We start from the raw sequence: 17174 nt of genomic DNA on the forward strand, positions 1-17174 counted from the left end.
CAGTAAACTAGTTTATTCTGTAAAGGTAATTTAGACTGGACTGTTAATGCACACTGATATTCATTGCAATATTCATTCATAGAAAGTGATTTATCTAACGACATTTGATCTTTTAACTTTTTATTATTGTTTTGGTTTTTATTACAAAATTTGTTCAAAATGAAGCTGAGATAAAAGGAGAAATAAGAACAAGCTAATGATTGAAGATCTGCATATACTTAACATTAAAAGGAAATATTAACTTTGAAACGTTTTAATAGTGATGAAAGAATCGTCCGCTTTCTGTTCTTATTAAATATTTTATCAAAGCTATTGTGAATCAATTTAGCAAAATATATAGAAAAGTTATGTAAAGAAAAATTCACTCATGCCAACGTTCCCTGAAACGAGAAAAAGGTTTAGCATGCTGTTGATCCATCCTGCTGTTGCTGCTCTGCTGCAAAGTGAATCAACAGCAACATTGTTCTCTCTTAAAAAAACACCTTTGCTCTGTTTACTTTCACTTTGTCAGAGGAAGCTAATATCCAGTCACATTTACGACAATACATTTATTAAGTAACATCTAGAAGTAGTTTCTCTGTGTCAGACTTTTTACTTAAATGGCATTATTATGAAGCTTTGCTATTCTTATTTAAAACTTCAGTCTACTGTCAGTAGAGTTACTGAGTGAAGAGCCACTAGAAAAGCAAAGAGAGAAGGGGAAGATATCAAACTGACTGTGGGGACAAAGACGCTGGGAACTGAAGCCTCCATCATCTACTCTGATGCACCTTATTTACATATGGATGCAAATAGATCCTAAGATTTTATTTTTACAGTAAAAATCTGTCACATTTCAGAGTGAGCCTCATGAGTATCAACTGTTCCCACCCATATGGTTTCCTTCTACCATATTTTGTTGCCCTCACACTTATACATTGTTCCCTCAACTCCACCCTCAAGCACTTTCTCCTACCTTAAACAGCCTCTGGTCTGATTATGGACATTAAGCCATGCAGCTATTGCTCTGGTGGACATCCCTGCAGCCAACACGCCAATTTTGTACAATAAAATGTCAGGAACTGCTGATTTACAGTTAACACCACATGGCAACAATATTTGACATGGAGAGTTTATATTTTGTTCAGTATATTTTTACTTTCCCATTGTGTCAAACAAGAAATAAGTATTTTCCTCGTGTGAAATTAAAATGCATCTACAGGTGTACAAATTATTAAATTGACAAGATTAATAAGTGAAGTTGACACTTTATTCAAACTTCTGGTATAAAATTTAATCATCTTATGTCAGAATTACATCAACTCCAATGAACCAAACTGCCCAGAGATGTTTAATATTGTATCACAATGAATAGCAATTTATGAAAAGTTTTAATGAGAAGAAAAGGTTTATGTGGGCACCACCATTGTACATGTAATGTATGTAACTATTTCAAATGACAATGTACTTCATAAGTACCTGAAAAAACAGAGCCGAAAAACCGATGAATCAAAAAGATAAAAGAAATGTCACATAAAATCACACAACCCAAATGCGTGACCCAAATGATCATTAAACTCTTTAGTTGTTTAAGAAAATAAAAACCTAGCCCAAATGCAGCAAACAATATATTTTTTTGAGTTCTGATTTAAAACAAATTCTACTAAATGTTTTCCTTTTACTACTTGAGTCCAAAACTGGATTCCACAATTTATATAATATAACTTTATGAAGCTGTAGCTGTATATATTTGGTATATTGGAGGTAACTGAACCAAATCCCCCTCATTATTATTTTTTTTAAATATCAGTTTAAATCTTCTCAATGAAGTCGTCTCCAAAGTTGATCATATTCTTCAGAGCGCTGAGGATCAGAGTATCAATATCAACGTTCAAGTCGATTTCTTCGCTGTAGTTCTTCACAGGGAAGATGCAGTTCACTGGGATTCCCACTGCTGAGCTGAAGTCTTTCATCTGAACAGTAAAAATCAGTCATAGTTACACTGAAATAATTTAGTGTCATCGCTCTGGACCAACTGACTGAAACTCACCTTTTTTCTCAGGTACTTGCTCTTGTAGACATTCCTCAAGTTCTTCTCAGTTTCACCACAGGCTTCATCAATGTGGGTCATCATGGCCATCTGAGGAATTCCTGCATTGAAGTAAATAAATATATACTGCCTTACTTTTATCCAAATGTCCATTGGACAAACATTGCGCTTGTTTTTAAATAATTTTTAGGGAATTTGCAAATTTTATTTGACAGCAATCTAAAGGGGCCATAGAACATGGAGGAAAGAAATGTAGCAATGGAACCGAGGATGGGAGTCAAATTCAGGATGGTCACATCGAGGTCTGCATCCTCTGTAATAAGTGTGTTATTACACAGCAGTCTTCTCTCCTCGCTCAGCTTTTCACTCTTTGGACTAAGTAAGCCTCTGTGGGCCGGGAGAGAGGCTTTTAGGTTAAAATAATTAATGCAATTAATATGCACTATGTATATAAACGTGTTAAACTTTTACGATTAATCACAAATGTTGGCAGCCTTAGTTTTTATCAGTTCAAAAGGTTTAAAGTAAATGACAAATCCTTCAGGTTGGAACTAGAGATAATAGACTTTATCATAGATCTATTGTTTACATGACGTCTGAATGAGATCATTCTCTGTAAACTCACCCAGCTCACTGGCTGTTTCTCTGATGCTCTTCATTTTCTCCAGAATGGATGAATTCATCTGTGGAGTGTTGGCAGACATCACACAGACCAGGACATGAACTTTGTCATCAGCAGAGGGGGTCGGGTTGTAACCTGGGTCATCCTGAGATATTGGAGCAACTGGGTTGAACTGGAAGAGAATAAAAGATGCAGCATGAAAAAACATTTCAAAGACACAACTCTGGTATGTTAATTAGGGGCTAAAGCCAGTCATTCATGTAGATATTTCACAACTTGTTCATGCAGTTGCTGCACCTTGTGGCCTTCCTTCACATGACCCTCCAAAGCCAGTTTGATGTCGTCAGCATGAACTCCCCTGTCGGTTCCATCTTCCAGACCCATGATGTCGTTGAAGACCAGAGGATAAAATGTCTTTGAGCTTCCTCGTCCTTTAATGAACTTATGAGTCTCGTACTAAAATGCAGACAAAAAATGTCCTGTTGGTTTCACAGATGTTTTCCGGACTGATTCATTAAACGTCTCACAGAACCAGAACCAACAAATAGAAGAGAAGAAGCTCAGAGCTAATCTCCGTCTCTGCACACAGACTTTATGAACACAGACTTTATGAACACAGACTTTATGAACACAGAAATCTTAACAGATTCAGTGTTCAAACTACAGTTTTGACAAGCCAGTGTGGTTCCTACAAACATTATTTAAATCTTTTCTAATAGTACTATAGCAGTATTAGTTTTAATCTGGAAGATAAACAGAAGCATCTTAGTTTTCAAACCTTTCTGGTGAAGCTTTGATAAGATGTTATCGCGCTGGCCAAAGCAGGAATCGACATCCGACCTCGAATGACGTTACTGACAGAGTTGATGAAACTGGACTTCCCAGATCCAACTGGTCCGTAAAGAAGGACTCGGAGGTACTTGATGTCATCTTTTTCTGGTTTGTATTCCTGCACATATTTAAGGTTCTTCTCTTTTTCTCTGAGAATGTAAAGTAAATCAGTTGGTTAGAGCTGTCCTAATAATGAATAAGGCAAGAGAAAATACTTCAGTTCAGTATTATCAAGTCAGTACAATAACCACCACAGCTATCCGTCAGTCTGTCTTCCATTCTTATCACTAATGTGGTAGCAAGGTGTGCTGGTGCTGATGTCCAGTGCTCAACAGGCGCGAGGCGGGGTCACCCTGGACAGGTCGCCAGTCCATTGCAGGGCAACACAGAGACAGACAGGACAAACACCCATGCACACAGACAGCTAAGGAGAATTTAGAGAAACCCATCGACCTGATAGTCATGTTTTTGGAAACCAGAGTACCCAGAGAGAACCCAGGCATGCAAAGGGAGAACATGCAAACCTCATGCAGAAAGACTCTAGGTCAGGAATCGAACCCAGGACCTTCATGCTGCAAGGCAAGTTAAGTGGCACAGTTGGCTGACAACTGTTTAACTGAACATACCAAAGAACAGCATTTATATGCTCTTCAAACATGTCTAATGTTTGCTGATGAGAAAAGGATAAACTAAAATAATTGTTCTTTCTTCAACCATATCATTTGACTTCAGTCCTGCTCAGGTTCATGTTGCTGTTCAATAATGTTTAATTTTCATTCTGTAGCGTTGTATATTTTAGGACGTTTCCAGACTCCGAGACCAGCGAGAAGTAGTTCAAATCACCTTTTTACCTTTAACTTGTGCAATTTACCTAAAAGCCAATGAACACATTTGCTGCAATAACCTGTTTTTAACTGGTTATCAATAAAGGCCTGAACGGTTTGGAAAGAATATAGTTAAGGCATTTCAGACTACGGCCATTTCAAGCCCTAAGAAGCAATAATAGTCTTAAAATCAATCCTGGAAGACTAAGAATCCAGGGGACATTAAGTTCCAGCATCTTATCAGGTTCTCATCCGGAAACATGAAGCTTTGTTCATAGCATGAAAGCTTTGTAATGAATAACTGTCATCTATTCATTACATAGATTCATTACAGGTCGCCAGTCCATTGCAGGGCAACACAGAGACAGACAGGACAAACACCCATGCACACAGACAGCTAAGGAGAATTTAGAGAAACCCATCGATAAAAGCTGATTTTTCTTTGTTATGCTCTTCAAAAAAAGAAAGTAAACAAGATCTTTGCATTGTTTTTGAGAGAGATGTGCCCTGTAAACCTGCTCTTAACTAAGAGCAAACATCAGCTTTGACCACATTCATCGTTACAACAATATTGCTGTAAACTCACTCCCAGTTTAGTTCCCTCCATGGTTCCTCCAGAACTGAACAGAAACATGAGTTATTATTCTGCAAAGATGACTGGAACCTTCTCAGAAACAAAATGCAAAAACTTACTTTCAGACTCAAGCTCCTCAACTTCAGCAGAGAAAAACAGAAAAAAATACATAAATAAATAACAGTTTCTGACAGATTTACTTCAGTTCAGTATTTTCAATTTCATCCAAACTGAAACAAACACCATTTAAAATTTTATTTTCAATTTAAATCAGTTTCAGGATCAGAAGCAGGAGATGGAGAACATAAAGCATTAGGCAGTGTTGGATTTGAAACGCCAACTTACCAGAATGTCGTTTTTTCCCTTTTATAAAAGAGAAAAGGAAAAAGATTATAAAATACTGAAAATGTTTTCTGTAGAATTTACTGATCAAATGAATCTGAATAAAGTTTTTATCAGAATCTACTAAAAAGAAGTCTGATATTTTCTTGTCATAAGTATTTTATGAAAGCTTTTTTGAATCACTTTTTTTTTTACAAATATCTAGAAAAGTAATCTAAAGTACAATGCACTCACACAAAAATCGATTCATCCTGTTGCTGCTGCTCCGCTGTAAAATGAATAAACATCCGTCTCCTCCCCTACATAAGAACTGCTGTTTTGCCAAAACAGGAAAGTCTTTTATTTTCACTTTCTCTTTTCTTTGTTCTGCAGTGACATTGTTGTACTTGCTGCAAACATTGTGAAGCATGGCAGGAAATTGAATTATACTCATATAGGCTTTCAACAACTGCTGGAGGAAGCACTGCTGTAGATGTAGATGTGTAAAGTAAAAAAAATAAAGCAAATGAACACTAAATGAATATATCAATAATAATGTGATGTGGTGGCTGAACTCACAATCTTTTATCTTGCCCTATTGAAACCAGACATTTGCATACAAAATGTCACATTTACCATTTTCTCTCACTGTCTGTTTAAAGACACAGTAATCATTCTGTAAGCTTCAGATGTTTAAGATATCAATAAATAAATCTATATTTTGTCCCATTATTGTGGCATTTATCAAATAGAAATAATTTTGGTCATTCTGAGTGATGTAAAGCAAGAGATGTTTGATCTGCTTTAATATTGAGCACAAATAAAAAAAGTCAATTTGTCTTTTTATTCAGTGTTTTTAAAAAAGATAGGAAATTTTAAACAACAGCGCCACCTGCAGTGGAATACAATCAATAAAATGTGCCAATTTGTAAACCAGGCTTCTTCACATTACCAAATTAAAGCAAAACATTTGCTATTTGTTTCTTCTCTACTTTGGATAGAAACCAAGAGTTATGAAACCGACAAGTTTAATAGGTAACATTAATGAAGTTTATTAAAACGTCTGACAGAATACTGAATCTCAAAATGACATCTAACTCCACTGAGTCCAAAAGGCCAGACATGCTTAACATTGTATCATGTTGCATAGCAGCGTCTTATGCTATCTGAAATTGCTAAAAAAAAAAAAAAAAAGGCAAAGCAAGATATTTGTACAAACTCTTTGCATACATGGCTATTTAAGGTCCTTCACATGAACTGTTTCCTCAGTTTAAATCTTCTCAATGAAGTCGTCTCCAAAGTTGATCATATTCCTCAGAGCGCTGAGGATCAACATATCAATATCATCGTTCAAGTCGATTTCTTCACTGTAGTTCTTCACAGGGAAGATGCAGTTCAGGGGGATTCCCACTGCTGAGCTGAAGTCTCTCATCTGAAAAGTAAAAACCAGTCAGTTACTGTCTGAAATATTGTTCTTTTCGGTTTTATTGTTGAACCAGGGACGTGCTGTGAGGTCATGAGCCTCATCGCACATTTCAATCTGATGTATCAAATTTATAAATCCAAACGTCTGCATCTCAATTTTGACCTGAACTGCACACATTATTTTAAAATCTTAAAGTCAATGGCAAAATGTTACATCAAGATACATCAAGAAAAATAAGAAGTATAGGAGATTTTTTTTTCATTAAATGTTGTCTACTGTTGATCTCGCTTTCCTTATATAAACTGAAACTCACAGAATATAAACCTTTATTTGTACATAAATGCCATATTTCTATCCTTTTATACAAATATCTTTGTTAGTCTGTAAAAATTCCCAAGCTTGTCTCTCATTTTTATTTATTTATTTTATTGACTTTTAGGCCAATCAGAAAGATTTAGCATATCGCTCACATTTATTAAAAGGCTAAACAGACTATGGAATATTTACAATGTGGTGTTAGGGTCATCATTACAAATATTAATTAATAAAAAACAAAATTATAACAGACAAAATTACGAGAACAAATTACAAATTATAAATTTGTAATACTGACTTTATTCATTATTTTGTCTTATTTTTTTGAGATTATTCACATATCATTTTGACTATTCTCTTAATACCGTGACTTTATTCTCGTCATTTAATTTACTTAATCGTTTTCTTAATGTGGCCCTAATACTCAGCACGCATAGCAAATGTGTAAGTTAAAATAGTGGATTGGCGATAATGGGCATGTGTTGACTGTCTGTGATTCAGTGTGACACAGCGCCACCAGAAGTGAGATACAGTATTAAAATTTTCATCCATAAATGTTGAAAGCACAGAGAAAACAGTTACTTCCCAATTTGACTATTTTTCTAGTCAAAATGAGACATTGCTTCAAGTCGCTGCCCTGAATAACATGCATGAAAATCACCTTTTTTCTCAGGTACTTGCTCTTGTAGACTTTCCTCAAGTCTTTCTGAGTTTCACTGCAGGCTTCATCTATACGCGTCATCATGGCCATTTGAGGAATTCCTGCACAAACAAAACACACTCAAGTAAATGGCATTTGTGTTCTTATCAGTAATTGTCAATGAATGCAGATGCAGTTTCAATTAGAGACCCTGAATTGGACCTTGTAATGGATTTTATCTGTTTACATGATGTCTGAATGAGATCATTCTCTCTAAACTCACCCAGCTCACTGGCTGCTTCTCTGATGCTCTTCATTTTCTCCAGAATCGATGATTTCATCTGTGGAGTGTTGGCTGACATCACACAGACCAGGACATGAACTTTGTCATCAGCAGAGGGGGTCGGGTTGTAACCTGGGTCATCCTGAGATATTGGAGCAACTGGGTTGAACTGGAAGAGAGTAAAAAGATGTAGCATGAAAAAACATTTCAAAGACACAACTCTGGTATGTTAATTAGGGGCTAAAGCCAGTCATTCATGTAGATATTTCACAACTTGTTTATGCAGTTGCTGCACCTTGTGGCCTTCCTTCACATGACCCTCCAAAGCCAGTTTGATGTCGTCAGCATGAACTCCCCTGTCGGTTCCATCTTCCAGACCCATGATGTCGTTGAAGACCAGAGGATAAAATGTCTTTGAGCTTCCTCGTCCTTTAATGAACTTATGAGTCTCGTACTAAAATGCAGACAAAAAAAACTCCTGTTGGTTTCACAGATGTCTTACAGACTGATTCATTAAACGTCTCGCAGAACCAGAACCAACAAATAGAAGAGAAGAAGCTCAGAGCTAATCTCCGTCTCTGCACACAGACTTTATGAACACAGACTTTATGAACACAGAAATCTTAACAGATTCAGTGTTCAAACTACAGTTTTGACAAGCCAGTGTGGTTCTAGTAAACATTATTTAATCTTTTCTAATAGTACTATAGCAGTATTAGCTTCAATCTGGAAGATAAACAGAAGCATCTTAGTTTTCAGACCTTTTTGGTGAAGCTTTGGTCAGACGTGGTCGCGCTGGCCAAAGCAGGAATCGACATCCGACCTCGAATGACGTTACTGACAGAGTTGATGAAACTGGACTTCCCAGATCCAACTGGTCCGTAAAGAAGGACTCGGAGGTACTTGATGTCATCTTTTTCTGGTTTGTATTCCTGCACATATTTAAGGTTCTTCTCTTTTTCTCTGAGAATGTAAAGTAAATCAGTTGGTTAGAGCTGTCCTAATAATGAATAAGGCAAGAGAATATATTTCAGTTCAATATTATCAAGTCAGTACAATAACCACCACAGCTATCCGTCAGTCTGTCTTCCATTCTTATCACTAATGTGGTAGCAAGGTGTGCTGGTGCTGATGTCCAGTGCTCAACAGGCGCGAGGCGGGGTCACCCTGGACAGGTCGCCAGTCCATTGCAGGGCAACACAGAGACAGACAGGACAAACACCCATGCACACAGACAGCTAAGGAGAATTTAGAGAAACCCATCGACCTGATAGTCATGTTTTTGGAAACCAGAGTACCCAGAGAGAACCCCTGCATGCAAAAGGAGAACATGCAAACTCCATGCAGAAAGACTCTAGGTCAGGAATCGAACCCAGGACCTTCATGCTGCAAGGCAAGTTAAGTGGCACAGTTGGCTGACAACTGTTTAACTGAACATACCAAAGAACAGCATTTATATGCTCTTCAAACATGTCTAATGTTTGCTGATGAAGAAAAGGATAAACTAAAATAATTGTTCTTTCTTCAACCATATCATTTGACTTCAGTCCTGCTCAGGTTCATGTTGCTGTTCAATAATGTTTAATTTTCATTCTGTAGCGTTGTATATTTTAGGACGTTTCCAGACTCCGAGACCAGCGAGAAGTAGTTCAAATCACCTTTTTACCTTTAACTTGTGCAATTTACCTAAAAGCCATATGCAATGAACACATTTGCTGCAATAACCTGTTTTTAACTGGTTATCAATAGAGGCCTGAACGGTTTGGAAAGAATATAGGTAAGGTATTTCAGACTACGGCCATTTCAAACCCTAAGAAGCAATAATAGTCTTAAAATAACTCCTGGACGACTAAGAATCCAGGGGACATTAAGTTCCAGCATCTTATCAGGTTCTCATCCGGAAACATGAAGCTTTGTTCATAGCATGAAAGCTTTGTAATGAATAACTGTCATCTATTCATTACATAGATAAAAGCTGATTTTTCTTTGTTATGCTCTTCAAAAAAAGAAAGTAAACAAGATCTTTGCATTGTTTTTGAGAGAGATGTGCCCTGTAAACCTGCTCTTAACTAAGAGCAAACATCAGCTTTGACCACATTCATCGTTACAACAATATTGCTGTAAACTCACTCCCAGTTTAGTTCCCTCCATGGTTCCTCCAGAACTGAACAGAAACATGAGTTATTATTCTGCAAAGATGACTGGAACCTTCTCAGAAACAAAATGCAAAAAACTTACTTTCAGACTCAAGCTCCTCAACTTCAGCAGAGAAAAACAGAAAAAAATACATAAATAAAACAGTTTCTGACAGATTTACTTCAGTTCAGTATTTTCAATTTCATCCAAACTGAAACAAACACCATTTAAAATTTTATTTTCAATTTAAATCAGTTTCAGGATCAGAAGCAGGAGATGGAGGATATAAAGCATTAGGCAGTGTTGGATTTGAAACGCCAACTTACCAGAATGTCGATTTTTCCCTTTTATAAAAGAGAAAAGGAAAAAGATTATAAAATACTGAAAATGTTTTCTGTAGAATTTACTGATCAAATGAATCTGAATAAAGTTTTTATCAGAATCTACTAAAAAGAAGTCTGATATTTTCTTGTCATAAGTATTTTATGAAAGCTTTTTGAATCACTTTTTTTTTTTTACAAATATCTAGAAAAGTAATCTAAAGTACAATGCACTCACACAAAAATCGATTCATCCTGTTGCTGCTGCTCCGCTGTAAAATGAATAAACATCCGTCTCCTCCCCTACATAAGAACTGCTGTTTTGCCAAAACAGGAAAGTCTTTTATTTTCACTTTCTCTTTTCTTTGTTCTGCAGTGACATTGTTGTACTTGCTGCAAACATTGTGAAGCATGGCAGGAAATTGAATTATACTCATATAGGCTTTCAACAACTGCTGGAGGAAGCACTGCTTGTAGATGTGTAAAGTAAAAAAAATAAAGCAAATGAACACTAAATGAATATATCAATAATAATGTGATGTGGTGGCTGAACTCACAATCTTTTATCTTGCCCTATTGAAACCAGACATTTGCATACAAAATGTCACATTTACCATTTTCTCTCACTGTCTGTTTAAAGACACAGTAATCATTCTGTAAGCTTCAGATGTTTAAGATATCAATAAATAAATCTATATTTTGTCCCATTATTGTGGCATTTATCAAATAGAAATAATTTTGGTCATTCTGAGTGATGTAAAGCAAGAGATGTTTGATCTGCTTTAATATTGAGCACAAATAAAAAAAAGTCAATCTGTCTTTTTATTCAGTGTTTTTAAAAAAGATAGGAAATTTTAAACAACAGCGCCACCTGCAGTGGAATACAATCAATAAAATGTGCCAATTTGTAAACCAGGCTTCTTCACATTACCAAATTAAAGCAAAACATTTGCTATTTGTTTCTTCTCTACTTTGGATAGAAACCAAGAGTTATGAAACCGACAAGTTTAATAGGTGACATTAATGAAGTTTATTAAAACGTCTGACAGAATACTGAATCTCAAAATGACATCTATCTCCACTGAGTCCAAAAGGCCAGACATGCTTAACATTGTATCATGTTGCATAGCAGCGACATATGCTATCTGAAATTGCTAAAAAAAAAAAAAAAAAAAGGCAAAGCAAGATATTTGTACAGCCTCTTTGCATACATGGCTATTTAATGTCCTTTACATGAACTGTTTCCTCAGTTTAAATCTTCTCAATGAAGTCGTCTCCAAAGTTGATCATATTCCTCAGAGCGCTGAGGATCAACATATCAATATCATCGTTCAAGTCGATTTCTTCACTGTAGTCTTCACAGGGAAGATGCAGTTCAGGGGGATTCCCACTGCTGAGCTGAAGTCTCTCATCTGAAAAGTAAAAACCAGTCAGTTACTGTCTGAAATATTGTTCTTTTCGGTTTTATTGTTGAACCAGGGACGTGCTGTGAGGTCATGAGCCTCATCGCACATTTCAATCTGATGTATCAAATTTATAAATCCAAACGTCTGCATCTCAATTTTGACCTGAACTGCACACATTATTTTAAAATCTTAAAGTCAATGGCAAAATGTTACATCAAGATACATCAAGAAAAATAAGAAGTATAGGAGATATTTTTTTTTTCATTAAATGTTGTCTACTGTTGCTCTCGCTTTCCTTATATAAACTGAAACTCACAGAATATAAACCTTTATTTGTACATAAATGCCATATTTCTATCCTTTTATACAAATATCTTTGTTAGTCTGTAAAAATTCCCAAGCTTGTCTCTCATTTTTATTTATTTATTTTATTGACTTTTAGGCCAATCAGAAAGATTTAGCATATCGCTCACATTTATTAAAAGGCTAAACAGACTATGGAATATTTACAATGTGGTGTTAGGGTCATCATTACAAATATTAATTAATAAAAAACAAAATTATAACAGACAAAATTACGAGAACAAATTACAAATTATAAATTTGTAATACTGACTTTATTCATTATTTTGTCTTATTTTTTTGAGATTATTCACATATCATTTTGACTATTCTCTTAATACCGTGACTTTATTCTCGTCATTTAATTTACTTAATCGTTTTCTTAATGTGGCCCTAATACTCAGCACGCATAGCAAATGTGTAAGTTAAAATAGTGGATTGGCGATAATGGGCATGTGTTGACTGTCTGTGATTCAGTGTGACACAGCGCCACCAGAAGTGAGATACAGTATTAAAATTTTCATCCATAAATGTTGAAAGCACAGAGAAAACAGTTACTTCCCAATTTGACTATTTTTCTAGTCAAAATGAGACATTGCTTCAAGTCGCTGCCCTGAATAACATGCATGAAAATCACCTTTTTTCTCAGGTACTTGCTCTTGTAGACTTTCCTCAAGTCTTTCTGAGTTTCACTGCAGGCTTCATCTATACGCGTCATCATGGCCATTTGAGGAATTCCTGCACAAACAAAACACACTCAAGTAAATGGCATTTGTGTTTCTTATCAGTAATTGTCAATGAATTCAGATGCAGTTTCAATTAGAGACCCTGAATTGGACCTTGTAATGGATTTTATCTGTTTACATGACGTCTGAATGAGATCATTCTCTGTAAACTCACCCAGCTCACTGGCTGTTTCTCTGATGCTCTTCATTTTCTCCAGAATGGATGAATTCATCTGTGGAGTGTTGGCAGACATCACACAGACCAGGACATGAACTTTGTCGTCAGCAGAGGGGGTCGGGTTGTAACCTGGGTCATCCTGAGATATTGGAGCAACTGGGTTGAACTGGAAGAGAGTAAAAGATGCAGCATGAAAAGCATTTCAGATAGATACACATCTGGTCTTTAAACCAGGGATACATCCATTCATTCATTCATACAGAGTTTTCATGACTTGTTTATGCAGTTGCTGCACCTTGTGTCCTTCCTTCACATGTCCTTTCAAAGCCAGTTTGATGTCGTCAGCATGAACTCCCCTGTTGGTTCCATCTTCCAGACCCATGATGTCATTGAAGACCACAGGATAAGATGTCTTTGAGCTTCCTCGTCCTTTAATGAACTTATGAGTTTCATACTAAAGAAAAAATCATAAATAAATAAATTTGAACCAGAGAAAACTCCTGTTGCTGAAACAGTTATTGATATAAAGTCCATTCTACAATATAAAGAGAAGTCTGTTAGTTTTCAGACCTTTTTGGTGAAGCTTTGGTCAGACGTGGTCGCGCTGGCCAAAGCAGGAATCGTCATCCGGCCTCTGAGGACGTTACTGACAGAGTTGATGAAACTGGACTTTCCAGCTCCAACTGGTCCGTAAAGAAGGACTCGGAGGTACTTGATGTCATCTTGTTCTGGTTTGTATTCCTGCACATATTTAAGGTTCTTCTGCTTTTCTCTGAGAACGTAAAGTTCCATCCAAAAATGAATGAAATGCATAAAATAATCGAACAAGATGCCAACCCAGTTAGATTCAGAGACCAGCAGAAGAACTCAATAAAAGAAACCATAAAGAAATTATGAATCAGGAATTAAAACCCTGTATTTAGCAGCCTGATGTATTTAAAAACCACTTACTAAAGTATCCTTTGGACTAATCCCACTTCACTCTCCATTTGGTCCTTGTCAGGAATAGTAAAGTCTTGTATTAATTGTACAAATCAAAGGTTGTTTATTGCAAAAGAATTGTATCAAGCTCTTTTAATTGGATTCTCAGAGAGATTTGATTTTGAACAAAGCCTTATCACATTGCTTCATGATGATTTTATTAACCATTTTATAGCGACAATATCATGTAATATCCAATTTTTTCAGCTGCATACCAGGTTATAATGTAACTTCCTCATTAAAAAACATACCTGAAGTTTTCATGAATGTTTGAGAAATTCTTTATTTTCACATGGCAACCATTAAGCTGGCAAAACGCCTGGGTGGATTGAGTGCCAGATGGAAGAAACTCCACCTCACAGAGCACCTCTCCTGCTCAGTTCCTCCAAACTAGCCAGGAACAATTAGCAAACAACTGTGCATCTACTGAGCTCATTAGGGGAGTTATGTCTCAGTGCAGTGCTAGTAGAAAACCTTCTAAAGGATTAATAGAGGAGTAATATTGTGATGACTTCCTGACAGAGCAGGAGTTTTTAAAGTCCCCTGGATTTTCAAGGCATCAAATAAGGAGGTAAAATTTCTCTTAAGTCATATTTGATATAACATTGTTATAACATTTTCATAACAACTGCAAGTAATATACTTACTTGGTTATGCTATAAAATCACATTATGTGTATGGAAAACATACTATCCCTTTAAGTTTATCCATTGCATACTAGACTTGTTCCAATCCACTCATGAGCATTTTAATCATGAATGTCATAATCCTTTTGCCCTTCATTATCCCTGTTCTCTTGCTAAGGGCAAAGCTTAGCTTTGACTCCATCACATTCTTATTTTCTGTTATCAGTGGTCAGCTCATTTGCTTTATAGTCCTCCATCTTGTAACAAATCCTTTTCAGCTAAAAAAATAAAATAAATAACTACATTTATTTAAACTGTGCTCTTCCTGTTTGTTGATAATTTTCCCTACAGTCATTTTTTTTTTCATTTGTCCTATTTTCAACGTAACACTTTATCATAGAGTCCCTGCAGTTTCCTTCCTGTTCCACTGAATTCCCCCATTTCCTGTTAAATCACAGTTCTTTTGGATCAAGCAGCTGTGATCAGAACAAGCAGAACGTCCCACAAAAAGCCCAGTTTTACATTTCAGCAGAGTGACAAACAACCCAGCAGCAGTAAAGAGGTTGTTATTGATCAGAGATGACAGTTTTAATGTAAACTCACCCCCAGTATAGTTCCCTCCACGGTTCATCCAGAGCTGAACAGAAACATGAATTATTATTCTGCAACGATGACTGAAATATTTTAGAAACTTTATGTTATCACTCACTTAGAGACTCTGCCTCTTCAGCTTCTGAAAGCAACAACAAAAAATTATTAATTAAACTGTTCCTGAAATACTTTTTTAAAGTCAATTTTCCATGTTATCCAAAGTAAATTATAATTTTACAATCACTCACTTGAACACTGAGCCAAACGAGCTTTAGAGAAAAAAACAGAAGAGAAATTATAATTAATCTTTAGCTGAAGGATATTTTTTGATCAAGTTAGTCTTTCTAAATGTATTAAAACTGACACAAAATAACATTTTAAAATGTTGAAGGCAGTGAATGTGAAGCATTAAATAGCATTGGATTTTGACACTTTAACTTACCAACATGTCTTGGGGCCCCAAACACTTGTCCTTTTAAAAAAAGAGAAAATAAAATAAAAACTTATGACTGTCACTGCAGAGTAAATGGGTGGTTCATAATGAATCCTGCAGAATTTTAATCAGATTTGCTGAATCTGATTCAATTTATACAAATATCTAGAAAAGTCATGTGAAATAAAATATACTGACCAAATAGATGCACAAAAGGATCATTGTGTCGAGCCATCCTGCTGTTGCTGTTGTTGCTGCTCAGTTGCAAAATGAACCAGCAGCAACTTTCTCCTCCTTTATATTACATCTGCTGCTCTGATGAACCAAATGACTTCTGATAAATCCCTTTTACTTTCACTTTCTGTTTGGTCTGTGCTGCAGTGATAAGAGCTTTTATTTGTTGACTGGAATAGCTTCCCATTTTATTGATCAAACTTAACCATTTTTACTTATAGCTGACCAGAATGTTTTGTTTCCCAGATGTTTTTCTCCACAAACAACCTCAGCTCAAATACAGGACAAAGAAGTCTAATTAACTGATGAGTTTTATCAGCCTTTTTTATGTTTTATTATCAAGCACTTTCTCCTGACTTGAAGGAAGCTTGAATCATTCCTCACTGCTCAGTCATTCCCTTCAGCAGCGCACACAATTTGAATTATTTCACCAGGAACTCTAACATATTGCAAAGTGACACAGAAACAGTCAATTCATTTATCTGGGGTCTGGATAACTGCATTTATTCTAATTTAGCTCATACTGAGACATATATAAATAGAAGCTCTGCAGACTGAAAGTGAAAGTTTCTGCTGTAGCTTCAGATAAGCTGCAAGGTTTATTATAAGTCACATGTTCAGAGCAGGGTGGTGCAGGATGGTGCTGGGTGGGGACAGAAAGACCCTGCAGTAGACCAACAGCTCAACTCAGAGCTGTTTACTATGATGTCACTTGGTGCAGAATTAAATGTAAACTATTTTGTTATGTGCCTTTACTAAGGGTCGCACCACTTCATCTTTTTTACGTCAAGGTCAGCATAATAAAAGTAAAGTCAATGACGACTAATTGTGATATCAGAGAAACTTAAGAAAAAAGAAAACAGCTATTTTCATTGCAAATATTGACAAATGATCACTTAGGCATAAGTCTATTATGTAGCATGAAAAGAACAAAAAAAAAAACCCTGCTCAGCAGCAGAGTGGTGATCTTTTGTCACTGTGAACCAAAATATCGAGTCTGACTTTTATTTCTTCTAACACCAGGTTGACAAATATTATTGGTGTCTTGAGTGAGCCAGGTGTTATCTGTTTCTGTTGTTATGAGGGCGTCACAGAGCCTTTGTGTGACGTGGAAGTGTTTTGGAGGTGAAAGTTAAGAGTTTAGGAGTTAAGTTGATTTTTAAGAGAGATATATAATCTGAATAACAGGGAACATCAACAGGTCTTCTGAAAGGAAACTCCTTAGTGGGGGGAAAGTGTATGATCTGATTGGTTATTATCCTATTTCGCAGCTTTAATATTCATTTGGAACAGTGTTTTTTGTTTTATAAAAATAAATGTAATTGTAAATCAGTCTA

General features: G+C 36.0%; 2 protein-coding genes and 1 pseudogene across 2 annotated transcripts; all 3 read right to left on the reverse strand.

The window, feature by feature from the left end:
- Positions 1–1252: 1252 nt before the first annotated feature.
- Positions 1253–5507, reverse strand: LOC129374491 (interferon-induced protein 44-like). Its single transcript, XM_055052946.1, has 9 exons — positions 5457–5507; positions 5226–5243; positions 5000–5020; positions 4893–4926; positions 3430–3631; positions 2949–3107; positions 2655–2823; positions 2030–2130; positions 1253–1952 (listed from the first exon to the last, which is right to left on the reverse strand). Exons 1-9 carry the CDS (start codon positions 5470–5472, stop codon positions 1791–1793), a joined length of 882 nt encoding a protein of 293 aa, XP_054908921.1. The 5' UTR covers positions 5473–5507; the 3' UTR covers positions 1253–1790.
- Positions 5508–6127: 620 nt separating this feature from the next.
- On the reverse strand, positions 6128–10613 carry LOC129374503 (interferon-induced protein 44-like). Its single transcript, XM_055052956.1, has 9 exons — positions 10560–10613; positions 10328–10345; positions 10104–10124; positions 9996–10029; positions 8627–8828; positions 8161–8319; positions 7866–8034; positions 7604–7704; positions 6128–6633 (listed from the first exon to the last, which is right to left on the reverse strand). The coding sequence occupies exons 1-9, from the start codon at positions 10573–10575 to the stop codon at positions 6472–6474; spliced, it is 882 nt and encodes a 293-aa protein (XP_054908931.1). The 5' UTR covers positions 10576–10613; the 3' UTR covers positions 6128–6471.
- Positions 10614–11345: 732 nt separating this feature from the next.
- On the reverse strand, positions 11346–15847 carry LOC129374509 (interferon-induced protein 44-like; annotated as a pseudogene).
- Between the last annotated feature and the right edge of the window lie 1327 nt (positions 15848–17174).

Source organism: Poeciliopsis prolifica, unplaced genomic scaffold (assembly GCF_027474105.1).
Source record: "Poeciliopsis prolifica strain line A6 unplaced genomic scaffold, Auburn_PproV2 SCAFFOLD036, whole genome shotgun sequence".
Lineage (NCBI taxonomy): Eukaryota > Metazoa > Chordata > Actinopteri > Cyprinodontiformes > Poeciliidae > Poeciliopsis > Poeciliopsis prolifica.